Source organism: Seriola aureovittata, chromosome 13 (assembly GCF_021018895.1).
Source record: "Seriola aureovittata isolate HTS-2021-v1 ecotype China chromosome 13, ASM2101889v1, whole genome shotgun sequence".
NCBI lineage: Eukaryota > Metazoa > Chordata > Actinopteri > Carangiformes > Carangidae > Seriola > Seriola aureovittata.
In genome coordinates this window covers 13,261,288-13,276,354 of record NC_079376.1, presented here as the reverse complement: position 1 = coordinate 13,276,354, position 15,067 = coordinate 13,261,288, and the positions used below count along the sequence as shown (strand labels likewise).

Here is a 15,067-nt window from a genome sequence, read left to right as displayed (position 1 = left end):
GTAACCAGGGGTAGTAGGAGGTGGAGCATTACTGTAGCAGCCAGGGAGTAGCTGCTAAACACTGCTCTGTTCAACATACAAGCCAAGAAGCCACAGTATGACATGAAAAAGTACTTTTGACGTTATCCTCCGGACTGGGAAAAATACATACGTCTACAGAACAGCCCGTCCTAGGTAAGATTACTTAAGTTTGTACGCTTTTTTACTTTTAGAGGTGAAAAAAATAAAAGACCTGTTGGAGAACTAGCCTTTCTGAGCTAACGTTAGCCTGTTAGCCGTTGGGAGTTAAGCTAGCTTGTGTTTTGCTGTTGCTTCCTAGTGACAGTACTAAACACAGGAAGTCAAACTGCTTGTAACATGCCCGTCAAAACCTGTCTATCGTAAACCAGAAAAAAAACCCAAAATATATTATTTCTTTCCTTTCCTTTGTCTGTTCACGTTTGAAGCCATGTGATATGTGTGTGTCATCCAGATGTTTACTTTTTTTTGACAACTCGAAGACACGCAGTCTAGAGGAGGGGCGGCTGATTTGCGATAACGTTAGGGGTTTTTGTTACAAATTTTAAAGAAAGTTGCAGATACAGTAAGCAAACATGCTGTATAGACCCGCACCATGTTTATCACCTATTTGTTGACACTGTGTCTTGGCTGGCTGTTTGTCTAGACCTTTTTCTTTCTCTCCAGCAGCCCCTGTGACCAGGGACTTGTTCCAAGTAGTAGGTTTACTCAGTAAAACCCAGAGCCCCCTCAAAGTTTTTCTTTTTAACGTTTTCCAACAACCCTGTGAACCTGTTTTTTTGGAGCAGACCCTGGTACGTGTCAGGGAAGTCAATCCTCAGATGTTTCATACCCACATGACAGGCCTCAAAGAGCTGACTGGTTAAATTTAGAGATCCTATCCAGTGTTGCCTCCTAAGTTCATACTACCTACATTTGTGTGTATTCAGATAATGACCTAGCTGACTACTGCTATTTATTATGATGATATCTAGTGGTCTGTGTTTTTACATAAATACTGGACTACATCTGACCCAAAAGTAGATCTGGACAATTCTGCATGTTGATGTAAATAATACTAATACGCAGTGAAACCAGACAAGAGGTTGCCTGGGGTTTCAGTTGCCCTAAATGTATTTTTGCTTTCCTTCTTTACGGTTATGTGACAAATATTTCAATGTTTATTTTAGTGTTTTAGCAAAAAGCAGCAAATGCCTCAACCTGTTTGCTTATCATATCACTTTACTACTAATTTCCTTTTTCAAAATTTCTTCCTGTGTACCTTCTTATTCTTGTGTGTAAATGTATTCTAAAAGCACAGCCTTCTTTAAAATTGATCTGCAACATTTTTGATAACTGATGTGTAATTTTCTCAAGGAGAAAATCATTTTGAAATCAAACATGCTGAAAATTCACCATTTGCAACTTTTCAACTGTGAACATTTGTTCGTTTGCATATAATTAACAGAATATATTTTTTGTTTTTTTGAAGATATCAGCTTGGCTTCAGGATAGTTATGATATATGCCTGTAACTATTTTCTGACACTTTATTTTACAAAGAATTTATCAAGAAAGTAATAGTCCAAATAATTTATTATGAAAACTATTTTCTTAGTTGGAGCCTTACTCTAAAGCATTCAACTTATTCATAAATGTCAGGGCTTTAATCAAAAATATTGTGATATTTATTTGAATTTATCATTATTTTCCTGCCCATCTGGAAGGTTAAGATGGAAAACAGTAGTGGATATTTAAACCAAAAAAGCTGGAGTGCACCAGGATCAGTTTAATATTTTGGCTTTAACTGATGAGCTATTAAATCATTAAAACACACTCAAGTGAATACAGTGATAATCTGCCAGAGATAGCTTGCCATTAATATATACGCCAAATGTTACTTTATTGCATCACTCATAAAGTGAAATCACCCAAATTAGGCCAACATCTTAATCGTCTCTCCCCTTTTATCTGTATAAATTGGTGCCGAGCCAGTGCATGTATTGAATGGAAATCTGGTCGCATGTGTCTATTGTGCTGGGAAGAGATGGGCGTAGGCCAACCCCCTCATCTAATATTCCGCCTGGAGTGAAGGGGGGATGCTGAGCGTGAGCCTGGCAGTGCTTGTTGATACAGTGTTTGAGTGAGCAAGGGAGAGAAGAAAAGATTGGTGTTGAATAGCCAAATATAAGTTTCACCCTACACCAAGGTAAGGTTATTTTTATCTTTGTATTTTTTATGTGCTTTTTCTTAGCGGCTTTAATTATTATGTTTTTACTTTATTGTTGTTTTGTCTCTGCTGGCTTTTACTGGGTATGTGTTGTGTTAAGAGGATGTGTGTGCTCCCATCTGATCATTGCTCAGCAGAGAGAGAGAGCTAAATGTTTACTGATTGGTTCTTGGTGGTGTTATCGTCCACCCATTGTGCTGAGAGACGAGGAGCTGAGGAGGGTGTGTCAACAAGCTTCACTGTAAACAAAGGATTTTTTTTTCACTTAGGCATGACACTGTGTGATATGGGAGAACAGTTATAGGTGGTCCCTGACTGAAGAAACAGGGTCAGAGTTTAGTAATAAAAAGAAAGAATATGGAGATATTCATTGATTGGCAGCATTGAATTTGACTGAACTGACTGTTTTGGGCCTTTGTACTGACAGCCCAACAGGTATGTGACATTTGAGCATTTATTAACTTGAGCCTGAGCTGCTTGTCTCAGGGATTATGGTGAAATACTGAGCAGCTTATTTGGTAGTCTTAATGTGAAACCCATTGCTGAGACAACTTGCAAGCCATGAATGCAGCTGATGAATTTTTTGTCATTGTGGCAGGAAGTAAGGCTGACCATGATGGAAGAGCCCAACTTGATGAATCATTAATGAGTTTTTCATCGATCGACTGAATCCCTAATACACCGAAAGCAACCACATTTGAAAGGGTTTTCTTTTGTTAGCTTGTACATACATTACATTAAAAGTCTGGGACTCTTTGTCAGGAGATCTTGCCTGAATAGAGGAGGCGGTCACTGCAAAATTGTTCCAAAAATGTAATTTGTAAATATTTCTGATGAATTCCAACTACATTGCCAGTATTTTGCTGTGAGTAAAAAAAAACCTGGCCCAGTTGCCTGCTTAAAAGGGGTTAAAATGACTCAGTAAATAGAGGAACATGATCGTCTACGTCTGGATTTAAAATAATTCTATAAAATGGTGGAGCCTAATTATAGATAATAAGTGGGCCATTTGCATTGATTTATCAGATGCAGACAGTTACCCAACTGCATCTTACTGATATTTTTCCATCAGTGCAAGGCAGTTGCAGTGAAATACTGTGCAACTGCGCACCTATTTTACTTTCGGGCACTTTTCTTGTTTAGTGTACACAAGTTTCACAAAGTCCAGGTTCAGGCAGTGGAGGAGGGTAGACCTGAAGTTGGTCTTGATATAATTGGACCACACAGTCGAGTGCATCAATTGTCCAAGTCATTATTACTTCAAATACTTCAGAGGAAGAAAGTTTAAAGGCTATTGTTTGTCTTCAGTGGTATTGGATGACCTGGTGCACTTTCTTAAGCGGAGCGATGTGATTGCACCGCCTTCATTATACTGAGCAGATAAATTTCAGTTCATGTTTTCAGCATGAGCAGGCAGACTGAACTGAACTGAACTGGACTGAACTGAAGTGCCCCTGTTAGCTCCTGTTTTAATGAGCGCATGTTCAGTGCATTGTCATAACGTAACCTGATTTAACATCCTGGCAGAAAAAGTCTTTAAATTACCACTGAGCCAGACACGTATACAGCATGTGTGTCGTGTCCCAAAAGTTGAGGATTTATTTGTGGTGGTTTTTGTGGTCACTTAATATGTGTAAGTGTGTGGTTTGCAGATGTGCCTGTACAGCAAAATTACACTCTCTCTACCTTTACTTTAACTTTTGAAAGGACAGAAAATTCAAAAAAGCATAGAAATGCTGCACATGGAACTGCATACAAACACACACACACATATACTTGTTCAGTAAATCTACATTAATACAGCAGAATTTTCATGTATTTATTTTCTGTCACTGAGAAATGTGTTGTTTCATATGTTTTTGTAAAGGTGTAACACATTTTTTCCTGATTGTATTTTGTAATGTTTATAGCTGGGCTGACTATTGTAACATCTTCTTTTTTTTTTGGTTTGTATGAGTTAGTCTGTGCGTGTGAGTTGGGTTTGTTTACTCCATAGCATCCCTTCAAAGACACACCACACCCTCTTCCTGACCATGATTTTAACTTCTCTGTTTCTCTCTCAGTAGTGTCGTGCAGTTAGCTGTTCTGGCCACAGATATTGTTGTTGTCCTTTATATAATGTTTGTGCTAATCTGCTTTCCTCTGGCTTTCTTCAGTGGTGTGCAGGTGTTTAGCACTCAGCCATGGATACCACCACCTCCCTGAAGATGACCTCCCTGGCCGTCCAGAGTCTGTTCAGTTATGTGGAGGAGGAGAACCTGGCTGCCATCAAAGCACATTTGGACAAGTTCAGAGATGTGGACAGCAGGAGCGATGTAAGTCAGCCGTATAACAACAAACCCCCTGTTGGCTCAGAATGTTTATTTTAGGGATAAGTATGCATTAATCAGAGTCTCTGTAGGATCATGTAACAGGTGTTTTGTGGGAAAAGGAGTATTAGATGTGTTATGATGCTGTAATGGAAACGATGACATTACTGAAAGTGATTGTGAAGCCATTTACAAAGTGAAGCTACAGTAATAAATCTTCTTAAGGTTAATATTTTTTTTGGCTGTGTATGAATTACAGTGCCTACAAAAAGGAGATACTTTCCTGGAAAGTTTTCATGTTTCATTGTCCTAATTCCTTTGGATAACTTTGTAGAGATCCCTTTTGTCTTTTTCTGAATCAGTGTCAAAAAGCCACATGAAGTTCTCTTTGATGCAGTGTTGTAAACCAATAGAACATGAAAACTTCAAAGGGGGGATAAATACCTTTTCTAGACCCTCTGTACTCATAGAAAAACTTAACACTCATATAATGTACCCTCAAAGAAACAGAGGGAGAGTTTTGAAGGCTTTGTGGAAAGCCAGTAAGTCAGTAGTTTTATGTAACCATAGCCTGATATAGCTTATTATTATGACTCATAAAAGCTTATCAGTGATCCCCATTATTGCACTGGACGTACTGCCTGACCTTTCGTTTCCGTGAACATGGGTACTGTAGTTTATTTTCATGCCAATGCCACATACGGCATTGCGCTGCTATAGATACTACCGAACTAAATCCCCAACTGATAATGGCCCCCAGCAAATGTTTACTCCTGCCAGAGTGCATTAGCTTAAAACTACAGATTTAAGTGTTATGCGGAATTATTCACTATATTTAAAAAAAAAAAAAGTATATTCATGACCTGTTTTTATATTTATGTATTCATTAGGAAGGAATGGACTTGGGGCCAAAAGCCACACACAGGCTGGAGTGGAAATTATTGAGATCAGCACATTATTGGTTTTGGTCTTTTCATTAGATTTGTTGAGAATAAGAAAAACATTCCACAATGCTATACTTACCCCTTAACCTGACTAATAGAAAAGCAATACGTAGGCCATATCTCATCAAGGGATTGAATATCTGGATGTCATACACGGTAGGATTAGAGTTCAGTCATCAAATAGCATCACCATCTGCCTTTTTTTTTTCCAGTGAGTTCTCTCTGAGGGTTACTGAGAAAACAGTACAGTTAATTAGCTTGTGTAAATCCTTATCACAGTTTGAGTTGGTTCCCTCTCTCTGCTTGTTTCAGAATGGACAGACTCCCCTGATGGTGGCAGCAGAGCAGGGCAATCTGGAGATAGTACAAGAGCTCATTAGGAGAGGAGCCAACGTTAACTTGGATGATGTTGTAAGCATGCATACACACTCACATAACATCTCAAACTGCCTAATATGAGCACACCCCTACACACAGGTACATGTGGCATTGTTGAGATAGTGAGAGCACATCAGAGTTAAAGCACGGGTGAAAAACAATGTGGTCTTTTTAACCACATCATCCACTTGACAATGAAGACCGTGGTGATGTTCCATCTTGCTGAAGTCACCACACTAGGATTTAGTCCTCAGCTATTATGAGCCATCATGAGCCATAATGACAACTTATTACACAATTCTGCCTTCACTCTTTTCACTAAATGACAGGATCCACTGGCTGGCCAACACCCTGTGTCTCCAGAAGCCAGCCTCCTCACGCACACACTCACGCATGAATACGTTCTTCCACTTAAGCACACGCATGCTTGCTCACATACCTCTCATTAACATCTCACATTCATATAACCTGCTATTACACCTGGCACACTCAAACTTGTGCTCACTCTTGCACTAACGCAGAAGAGGAAGGAGTAGCATCACATGTTGTAATCGCTCTTGTCTCTCATGCTCTACTCTCTGACACTCTTGTCTGTTCATGCAACATTGTGTACCCATGAGCACCTGGTACGACCAGCTGGTAGGTACAGTGCTTTGACCATTCCCAGGACGTCCTGTGTAAAGCTCAGACAAACATTTGTCCAACTGGATTTCGAGTCTGATGGGAGTTCGCACGGTGACCAGTTGTCTCTGTGTGCAGGACTGCTGGACGGCGTTGATCTCGGCAGCTAAGGAGGGCCACATCGAGGTGGTGAGGGAACTGTTGGAGAACAATGCTAACCTGGAACATCGAGACATGGTGAGAACACAAAAGTCTGCTAAAACTTTAAACTGACCATTAAAATGTAGCATTTAAACAATTTGAAGTATAATAAGTTATGATATCATGATTGTACATGCACATTCATGGTCTCTATTCGGTGTGATGACCCCAGTGCTGGTTGAACAGGATGGTCCATTAGCCTTGAAATGGTCATAAAATGAAATTACTTTCTGTGTGATGGCTCCTCTCTAGTAGTAATCCATTTACTGAGGTCTGGTTGTCTCTGCACGGGGCAGTGATATGATTTAGTCACTGGATACAGAACTGTCAGAGGCAGACAGTCGTCTGCCGATCTCCTCTAGCAGCTTTTCTGTATGTTCATTAAAAGACCATTGGGAACATGAAGATGAGATACACATATGTATTACTGGTGCAAGCATTTCCCATTCAAGAGTTAATGTGCATTTCCAGCAACCAAAAAGCAATTCTGCTGAGTATTTGCCATCAGTAGGTAGCATAAAAGATGCATTAGAATACTATATTGGCACTAAACGGTTACAGGTTTAAATGACATCAGACTTGTAGAGTTGATTTTAAATTTGTAGCCTCTGTAATGTTATGGAAGTGACTCGGGACATTAACTGACTCATTGCCGTGCAAGGTGTGTCTAAGTTGCACAGGACAGATCACAGCAAGTCATCACAGTGGGGTTATAATAAACCACACTGTGGACACTGTTCACTCAGTGGAAAGTGTGTCACACCAGCTGGAAATAGCACATTTTCCGACCACAAAATCTTCTTAGATTTGACCTATTCTGTAAGGCTTGTATTTAATAATATTGTTGCTCTTACACCTTATTATAATGAAGAACTGATAATTATATGTCCAGATTATTAAACATACTGAATGCAGAGGTAGACATGAGCAAATCTTCTCTCCCCATGTGTCCTAGTAATTTCTCAATTCAACTTAACTGTATTGTGTGTGTGTGTGTGTGTGTTTTCTACTCAGGGGGGTTGGACTGCTCTCATGTGGGCAGCCTACAAAGGTTGTACAGATGTCGCCGAGCTGCTCTTGGAAAAAGGGGCCAACCCCCACATCACTGGTCAGGTACTGAGACTGGTCACACTATATTTCCTTTAGCACCATTGGTATCTGTGTTTCATTTATGTCTGCATTGAAAGTTACACAGATAATATTTATGTTTACAGAACATGACATATTTCCATCTGTTAAACAGGATAGGTTTATAATCCTCAATAGGATGTTTTGTGTATTTAAGAGGTGTTCACATGATGTGTTTTATTCTGATTGTTTACTCCACATAAATGTGATGCAGTGTTTCAGTTCACTGGCTGTAAACTGAAAATTGTTAGTTGTAAATATCGGTAAACATAATTTTATAGTAACAAAAACGCAACACAACCACAGCCCTGCTCCGCAACTGCACTGTGTGATACCTGCCCCATCATTTGCTGCTTCAGTCATGTGAGGTGGCTGAAAGTGCCAGTGTGACCTTACGCCTGACACTGATCATTAGTTACTGTCATGGTGACTTCACCCCTGTCCTCTGCCCCAACAGTACAGCGTCTACCCCATCATCTGGGCAGCAGGTCGCGGCCACGCTGAGATTGTCCATCTCTTATTGCAGCACGGAGCCAAAGTCAACTGCTCAGACAAGGTAACTACATACTGAAAGATGTTCATCATTTACTTGTTTTTAATTACATTGAAGATGTATTTAGTGATATGCGCTGAAAAGATTCCAGTCCTTAGGCCTATATCTACCCTCCAGGCCCCAAATCCTTCTCCCCTCTGCCTTTCTTTATTAGTGTTCCTTCAAAATTATTTACAAGTCCCTGTGTTACTTGCCTAAATCATCTCTTGCCTCATGTCTCACGCACTGTCTCATGCACTCTAGTTTATTTTCTTCATTTCTTTGCAGTATGGTACCACTCCTTTGATCTGGGCAGCCAGGAAGGGCCACTATGACAGTGTAATGCACCTTCTGGCCTATGGAGCTGATGTGGACCATGAGGGAGCAGTAAGTGGATTGTAGATTTCTATTGAATGGTTCTTTACTATTTGAGCGGCTTCCCAAAGTTTGACCTTTTTACACACTATGCATCCTCTCTTCCTGTCTTTCACCCCTTTATACTGCCTGCTCAAGACTGGACGTCTGTGTAAAAGGGAGAGCCGGCATGGCGCGACACAACACTGATGTGTTACATGTCACACCTCTGATTCCAGAACACCGGCATGCAATCTAAAATCACACACTGGGGCGGCATTATGCTGGTTTTGTTTTGTTCACGATAAACAAGCAAGGCCAGAATAATTAGGAGTCTTCTTAACAGTGTCTAGTAAATTACTTTGATTAATAGTCAAGCTGCAATTAAGTAGAACTGCAATTTATAATTGTAGTTTACATAATTATTGATAATAGACTAAAACAATATTGATTATTAATAAAGTAATGATTATTATCAATAATTGAAATGATTCTTAAACATGTCTGGAAAGTTTGAAAAGCCTTTAAGAGTTGGAGGTCCGGAAAAGTAACTTATTTTAGTTTTTGAGTGAAGATGCAGTAATTTGACATGACAGTGTAGTATTTGACAGTTTTTACTGAACAGTGGTAACATTTGATTTGGCAGTCTGAGCAAGTACCTTAACAGCAGGTCTAATTTTGTCTTGGGCTCACTTTGGGTGCTATGACACACAAAGCTGCCTGTTCTCACCAGTGTGGTTTTCACACAATCAAGATTTAATGCGGCAAAGCGCCACAAATGTGTCAGTGAACTACAATATTAAATAATTGATCGCACCTATGACGCAGCACATCTGTGCTCCTTCGAGTCATGTTGCATCTGGGCTGATGCAAACTGAACGATGCAATAGTTTTATATGTGGCATCAATAATCAGATGGAACTGTAATAGCTAATGTTGCAGAGCAAGTAATTCATATGTGATTAAGAGACTCTAGTGCCTGGATATAATAAATGAATTATTGGGCTCGCTAAATGAGATGTCAGTGCTAAGTTGTCATTAAGCCTGTAGTGTCTCCCAGAGCTGTTGAAATAAACTGTCAACATGTGGGAAATACAGTTTGTTGTGATCAGCCATAAATGATTGAACATCTGTCATTTGAATGTTTGAACATTAAACAAAATCTTTACACCCAGTCAAATAGTGAAAAACATCTGAGAAATGTTAGGGTTTAGAGGGACCCTCAAATCTGCGAATGACTCCTCTCTGTGTTTTTTTTTTTTTTCTCTTTTTTTTGTTTGTTTTTTTCAGAATTCAATGACGGCTCTGATTGTGGCTGTGAAAGGCGGCTACACAGAAGTTGTCAAGGAGCTGTTGAAGAGGAACCCGAATGTCAACATGACGGACAAGGATGGCAACACAGCCCTGGCTATTGCTGCTAAGGAGGGACACACTGAGATTGTACAGGATCTGCTGGATGCTGGCACCTATGTCAATGTCCCAGACAGGGTGAGGCCTCCTCACCTTTTGCATTACCAGCTGATGTTTGACACAAACAGGATCTTTTAAAATGGTGGATATGATATACAATGTGATACATTTACAAAAAATACATTTCATGTCTCTCTCTGTGTCTGTTTTTCCCTTCTGTGCCTCTTTCACAATCTCTCTCGTTCAGAGTGGAGAGACAATGCTGATTGGAGCAGTGAGAGGAGGTCATGTGGAGATAGTCCGAGCTCTGCTGAACAAATACGCTGATATTGATGTCAGAGGCCAGGTGGGAGTCCTGTCACGCTATTATTGCTGGTTTATTGATGTTTGAAAGCAAGCAGGTGGCCTTCTTGTCTTCTGTGTGAAATGTCACACTGCTACTCAATACTGTTAATTTACCTCTATTGTTCTTTAGTAAAACTTTTTTCTATGGGTGAGACTTGCACAGATGTATTACTGCTATATTAACAGACACATTGTGCACGGTGTTACCAATTTTTGTTACCAGTTTATTTTTTCTAAGTTAAACAAGCTAGTAATTTGCCTTGTCCTTTCAATGTCAGGATGGAAAGACTGCCCTCTACTGGGCAGTAGAGAAAGGCAATGCTACCATGGTGAGAGACATCCTGCAGTGTAACCCTGACACAGAGAGCTGCACAAAGGTAATGCACATTCAGGTGTAAAAGAGCAATATGCAATCGCTCTTATCCTTTGAATTACTTGGTTGCTGCCTCTCAAGGTTCCATGCGTCTGTCTTTATTTTTCATGATTTCTCATATACTGTACTGTGATCAAATTTTACAGTATTTGTGCATTTGCTATAGTTAATAAAAAATAGACACAACAAAAACCTGTTGTTTCTGTAAAACCTGTAAAAATACTGATCAAAGATACAGGCAGAAAACTGAATATTACCCCATAAAAACCTACCAAAGTCTTTCTTTCTTTCTGAAAAACTATTGTGTGAAGGGTGTTGTATCTTTTTTCAACTGTGTAGTGTTGGATTAATTGTAAATATAAGGGTCCAATGTGTATAGACTCTAATGTACAAAATACATTTCAGAATGAATATGATGAAATGTTGTGTGTGTTTGTGTTTTAGGAGGGAGAGACCCCACTTATCAAAGCCACAAAAATGAGGAATATAGAAATAGTGGAATTGCTGCTGGATAGAGGAGCCAAAGTGTCTGCGGTGGACAAGGTACTGTTTAAAACACTCTTGCACATATCTCACACGACTCACACTTGTATAGAAAACCTTCATAACATCATAACAATACATTTTTGCTGTTATTTTTCTGGGGGATTCTTCTTTGGTCCACTATTTTTTAAGTGATTATAAATAGTTACTTTTCAGATTTTCAGCAGACAGAAAATAATCAGTTTGTTTTTTTTTCTTCACACAGAAAGGAGACACGCCCCTCCATATTGCCATCCGAGGACGGAGCCGAAAGTTGGCTGAGCTGCTGCTGAGGAACCCCAAAGATGGTCGCCTGCTTTACCGCCCCAACAAAGCTGGAGAGACACCATACAACATCGACTGCACCCACCAGAAAAGCATCCTCACACAGATATTTGGAGCCAGTATGACCCATATCTACTTGTTATTTAGAAAAGCATGTGTGATAAATTGAGCTAATTTGGTTCAGAAATCAGAAAACGCTAAGCTGCTCTGCTTAACTTCTCTCATTTTCTTCACCACTGTTTATTTTTTTCTCTCTCAGAGCACCTCTCCCCCTCGGAGTCAGATGGAGACATGTTGGGTTATGACCTCTATAGTAGCGCTTTAGCAGACATCCTGAGTGAGCCCACCATGCAGCCACCTATCTGTGTTGGATTGTATGCTCAGTGGGGCAGCGGCAAGTCTTTCCTTCTCAAGAAACTGGAGGGTAAGTAAGCAAACAGTATTAAAAACTGAATTCAACATAGATGAAAAGTGAGGAAGTTCCTTTTTGGACAATGCCTTTCCTCAGTTTCTTCAACCCCTCTGTAATAATTTAAGTAAAGGGTTTGTTTTCGTGTTACTTCATATCCTCACATTGTGTACTATATTTTGATCTGCCCTTATACTTGATCATCTGACTTGAGATTCTTTTTTGACTTCTTTTCCTTCTCTTTTTTTATAGATGAGATGAAGACATTTGCAGGCCAGCAGATAGAGCCGCTGTTCCAGTTCTCATGGCTGGTGGTCTTCCTCACATTGCTACTCTGTGGGTCAGTGGCTGTGGTCCTGGGTTTTACTGTTGATCCCAAGCTGGCAATCGCTGTCTCCCTCAGCCTCCTTGCCCTGCTCTACATCTTCTTTGGTGAGAGGACAGAATATGTAGTGAGAACTGATAACTATGAGGAAGTCCTGTTTTAATTTGAACACTGGGGGAGTTGCAAATAGATTAAATAGAAATGTTTATACATATTTTGACACAAAAGTTGAGAATTTTTCCTATATTCTCATTGCACTATGAGAAGTTTTGTGTCCTGAGCCTGAGTTTAAGAAACTGGTACAGACAGCTACAGCAATGCCAGTCGATTCAATCATCAGATTGTTAAGAAAACAACAGTAATATAGAACATAATACATTTTCCATTTATACAAAGAAAACCTTTTATTTATGATACTTTTGAAACTGCTCACTAGAGGGCGCCATTATACAACCAATATCAAACAGGATGAGTTGAGCTTCTTAATTTACATTGTTGTTGATTTTTAAGAGAACTTAATAATATTTAAGAATAGAACTTAACCATTTTTATAATAATAATAATGTTAATAATAATAATGAACTGGTATTATTAAAAAAAAAAAAAAAAACAATCCTCGGTTGACAACCTCTACTCTATCCAGTGTTGGTGTACTTTGGAAGCCGACGTGAGAGGGAAAGCTGGAACTGGGCGTGGGTCATCAGCACCCGTCTGGCCCGCCAGGTCGGCTACCTGGAGCTACTGCTCAAACTGATGTTTGTCAACCCTCCTGAACTTCCTGAGCAGACAACCCGCGCCCTGCCTGTCAGGTGACAATGAGACAGACACAGACTCTTACTCTATTTTTTTATTTATTATTATATTGATTTATATTGATATTAAAATAAAAGTCTCAGAGGACAAAAAATACATTTGTTAACATTTGTTGTTGTTCTTTTTGTTGTTGTTGTTGTTGTTGTTGTTGTTGTTGTGGCAAATAATCAGTTTCCCATCTCTCCCCTGCTCAATATGTTACACAGGTTCTTGTTCACGGATTATAATCGTCTGTCCAGCGTTGGAGGGGAGACCTCCATGGCTGAGATGATTGCCACGCTCTCAGATGCATGTGAGAGGGAGTTTGGCTTCATGGCTACAAGGCTCTTCAGGGTTTTCAAGAACGATGAGATCCAAGGTGACGTCACTCTTTGGTTTTAGATGTCAGTCATGTAGTGACCTTTTAGCCTGCACGCACACAGTCACCATCTGTTACTGAGATTGAAAAGAATCTGATGTTTACAACTGTTGACAATTGACTAGTGAAATATTTGATAGTGGTTTTGAGGTGATATCAGTATAATAAGTAGTTGCTGGGCAGTTCGTTTGATAATGAAACCAAAATAGAAATAGAAAGAAGAGAAATGCATCCATGTTTAATAGCACAATAACCCAGTTCTCTAAATTAGGTTTTCTATATTGGTATTTACTTGCATCAGTGCAAAATTAAATTTTTGGGAATGGGGCTCTTTCAGCATAATGAAGTTTTTGTAAGTATAACCAGTGATTAAAAATAACTGTTTAGCCAGTGTTTTCCTCATTAACTACATCCTATATTACCAGATAATGGTAATCCCAGTCTGTGTAGAAAATGGTAGAAAAAGGTTTTCCTAATGTTTTACCCTCAGTGTATCTCCCTAACATGACATGACATCCCTCTCATACCCCAGGTAAAAAGTGGAAGAAAACGTGTTGTGTTCCCTCCTTCGTGCTGTTTGCCTTGACACTAGGGTGCCTGATCACCGGTATGGCCCTGTTGGCCATCTTTAAGGTGAGTCAGATCAACGAACTGGGGTCCCTGTGTTAAAACAGTATGCCTTCTAACCACTAGGTCACTGAATGCCCCAGTTAATAGTGTAAATCCTTTTATTTTCCAGGTGGACCCAGAGAACTTGACAGTGAATGCAGTGCTGATAGCTATGGCCAGCGTGGTGGGCCTGGCTTTACTGCTCAACTGTAGGACCTGGTGGCAAGTGGCCGACTCTGTCCTTAACTCCCAAAGGAAACGTCTGCACAGTGCTGCCAATAACTTGCACAAACTCAAGAGTGAAGGATTTATGAAGGTAGACTAATGCACCTCATTGGACCTAATCAAGGACGAATGGAAATCCTATGACATCCTGTTGTTGTGGCTGAATTCATTTGCTTATGAAGTTGTAGTTCCTAATAAACATGAACTATTTAATCGTTTTGAGCCATTGATTTCTTCCCCCCCGTCTCTCACCAGGTTCTGAAGCACGAGGTGGAACTCATGTCAAAAATGGCCAAAACCATTGATGGCTTCACTCAGAACCAGACACGTATGGCCGTCATCATCGATGGGCTGGATGCCTGTGAACAGGACAAAGTGCTGCAAATGCTGGATACGGTGTGTATTCGCACGTGATTGTGTGTATGGGCACATGGATGATGAGTGCAGTTTTCTCTTGACTGATAACAAGACAGAATAAACAAATAAAATTTTCTCAGGTAAATTTATAACCATGAAACAGACTCTTGTAAAGCAGCTGCCATGTGGCCTTAACCTGCAGTGGTCTTTTCACCTGTGCACACAGAGCCCACACATCTCTGTTGCAGTGCAGCCACCCTGGTGTTCCCAGCTGCCTCAGCTCACCTCCAAGTTTAGATTCCTCCTCCCAGCTGCTGTAATAGAATTTCCTTTAGCCAAATGT

The 15,067-nt window shown here is 40.0% G+C and overlaps 1 protein-coding gene across 6 annotated transcripts in view; it reads left to right on the top strand.

The window, feature by feature from the left end:
* Positions 1-32: 32 nt before the first annotated feature.
* Positions 33-15,067, top strand: part of kidins220a (kinase D-interacting substrate 220a) — a 45,231-nt gene continuing 30,196 nt past the window's right edge. For 4 of the 6 annotated variants that reach the window (XM_056393193.1, XM_056393192.1, XM_056393191.1 and 1 more), the window contains exons 1-19: positions 33-174; positions 4,383-4,541; positions 5,792-5,890; positions 6,617-6,715; positions 7,694-7,792; positions 8,265-8,363; positions 8,628-8,726; positions 9,984-10,181; positions 10,351-10,449; positions 10,727-10,825; positions 11,266-11,364; positions 11,570-11,747; positions 11,888-12,052; positions 12,290-12,469; positions 13,006-13,171; positions 13,382-13,533; positions 14,066-14,166; positions 14,273-14,458; positions 14,623-14,763. In XM_056393193.1, the coding sequence (XP_056249168.1) occupies positions 4,410-4,541; positions 5,792-5,890; positions 6,617-6,715; positions 7,694-7,792; positions 8,265-8,363; positions 8,628-8,726; positions 9,984-10,181; positions 10,351-10,449; positions 10,727-10,825; positions 11,266-11,364; positions 11,570-11,747; positions 11,888-12,052; positions 12,290-12,469; positions 13,006-13,171; positions 13,382-13,533; positions 14,066-14,166; positions 14,273-14,458; positions 14,623-14,763 (2,391 nt within the window). In that variant the 5' untranslated portion in view covers positions 33-174; positions 4,383-4,409. Of the gene's footprint in view, positions 175-2,093; positions 2,206-2,521; positions 2,662-4,382; positions 4,542-5,791; positions 5,891-6,616; positions 6,716-7,693; positions 7,793-8,264; positions 8,364-8,627; positions 8,727-9,983; positions 10,182-10,350; positions 10,450-10,726; positions 10,826-11,265; positions 11,365-11,569; positions 11,748-11,887; positions 12,053-12,289; positions 12,470-13,005; positions 13,172-13,381; positions 13,534-14,065; positions 14,167-14,272; positions 14,459-14,622; positions 14,764-15,067 lie in introns of those variants that run through there. The other 2 variants (XM_056393188.1, XM_056393190.1) reach the window with 2 other exon arrangements.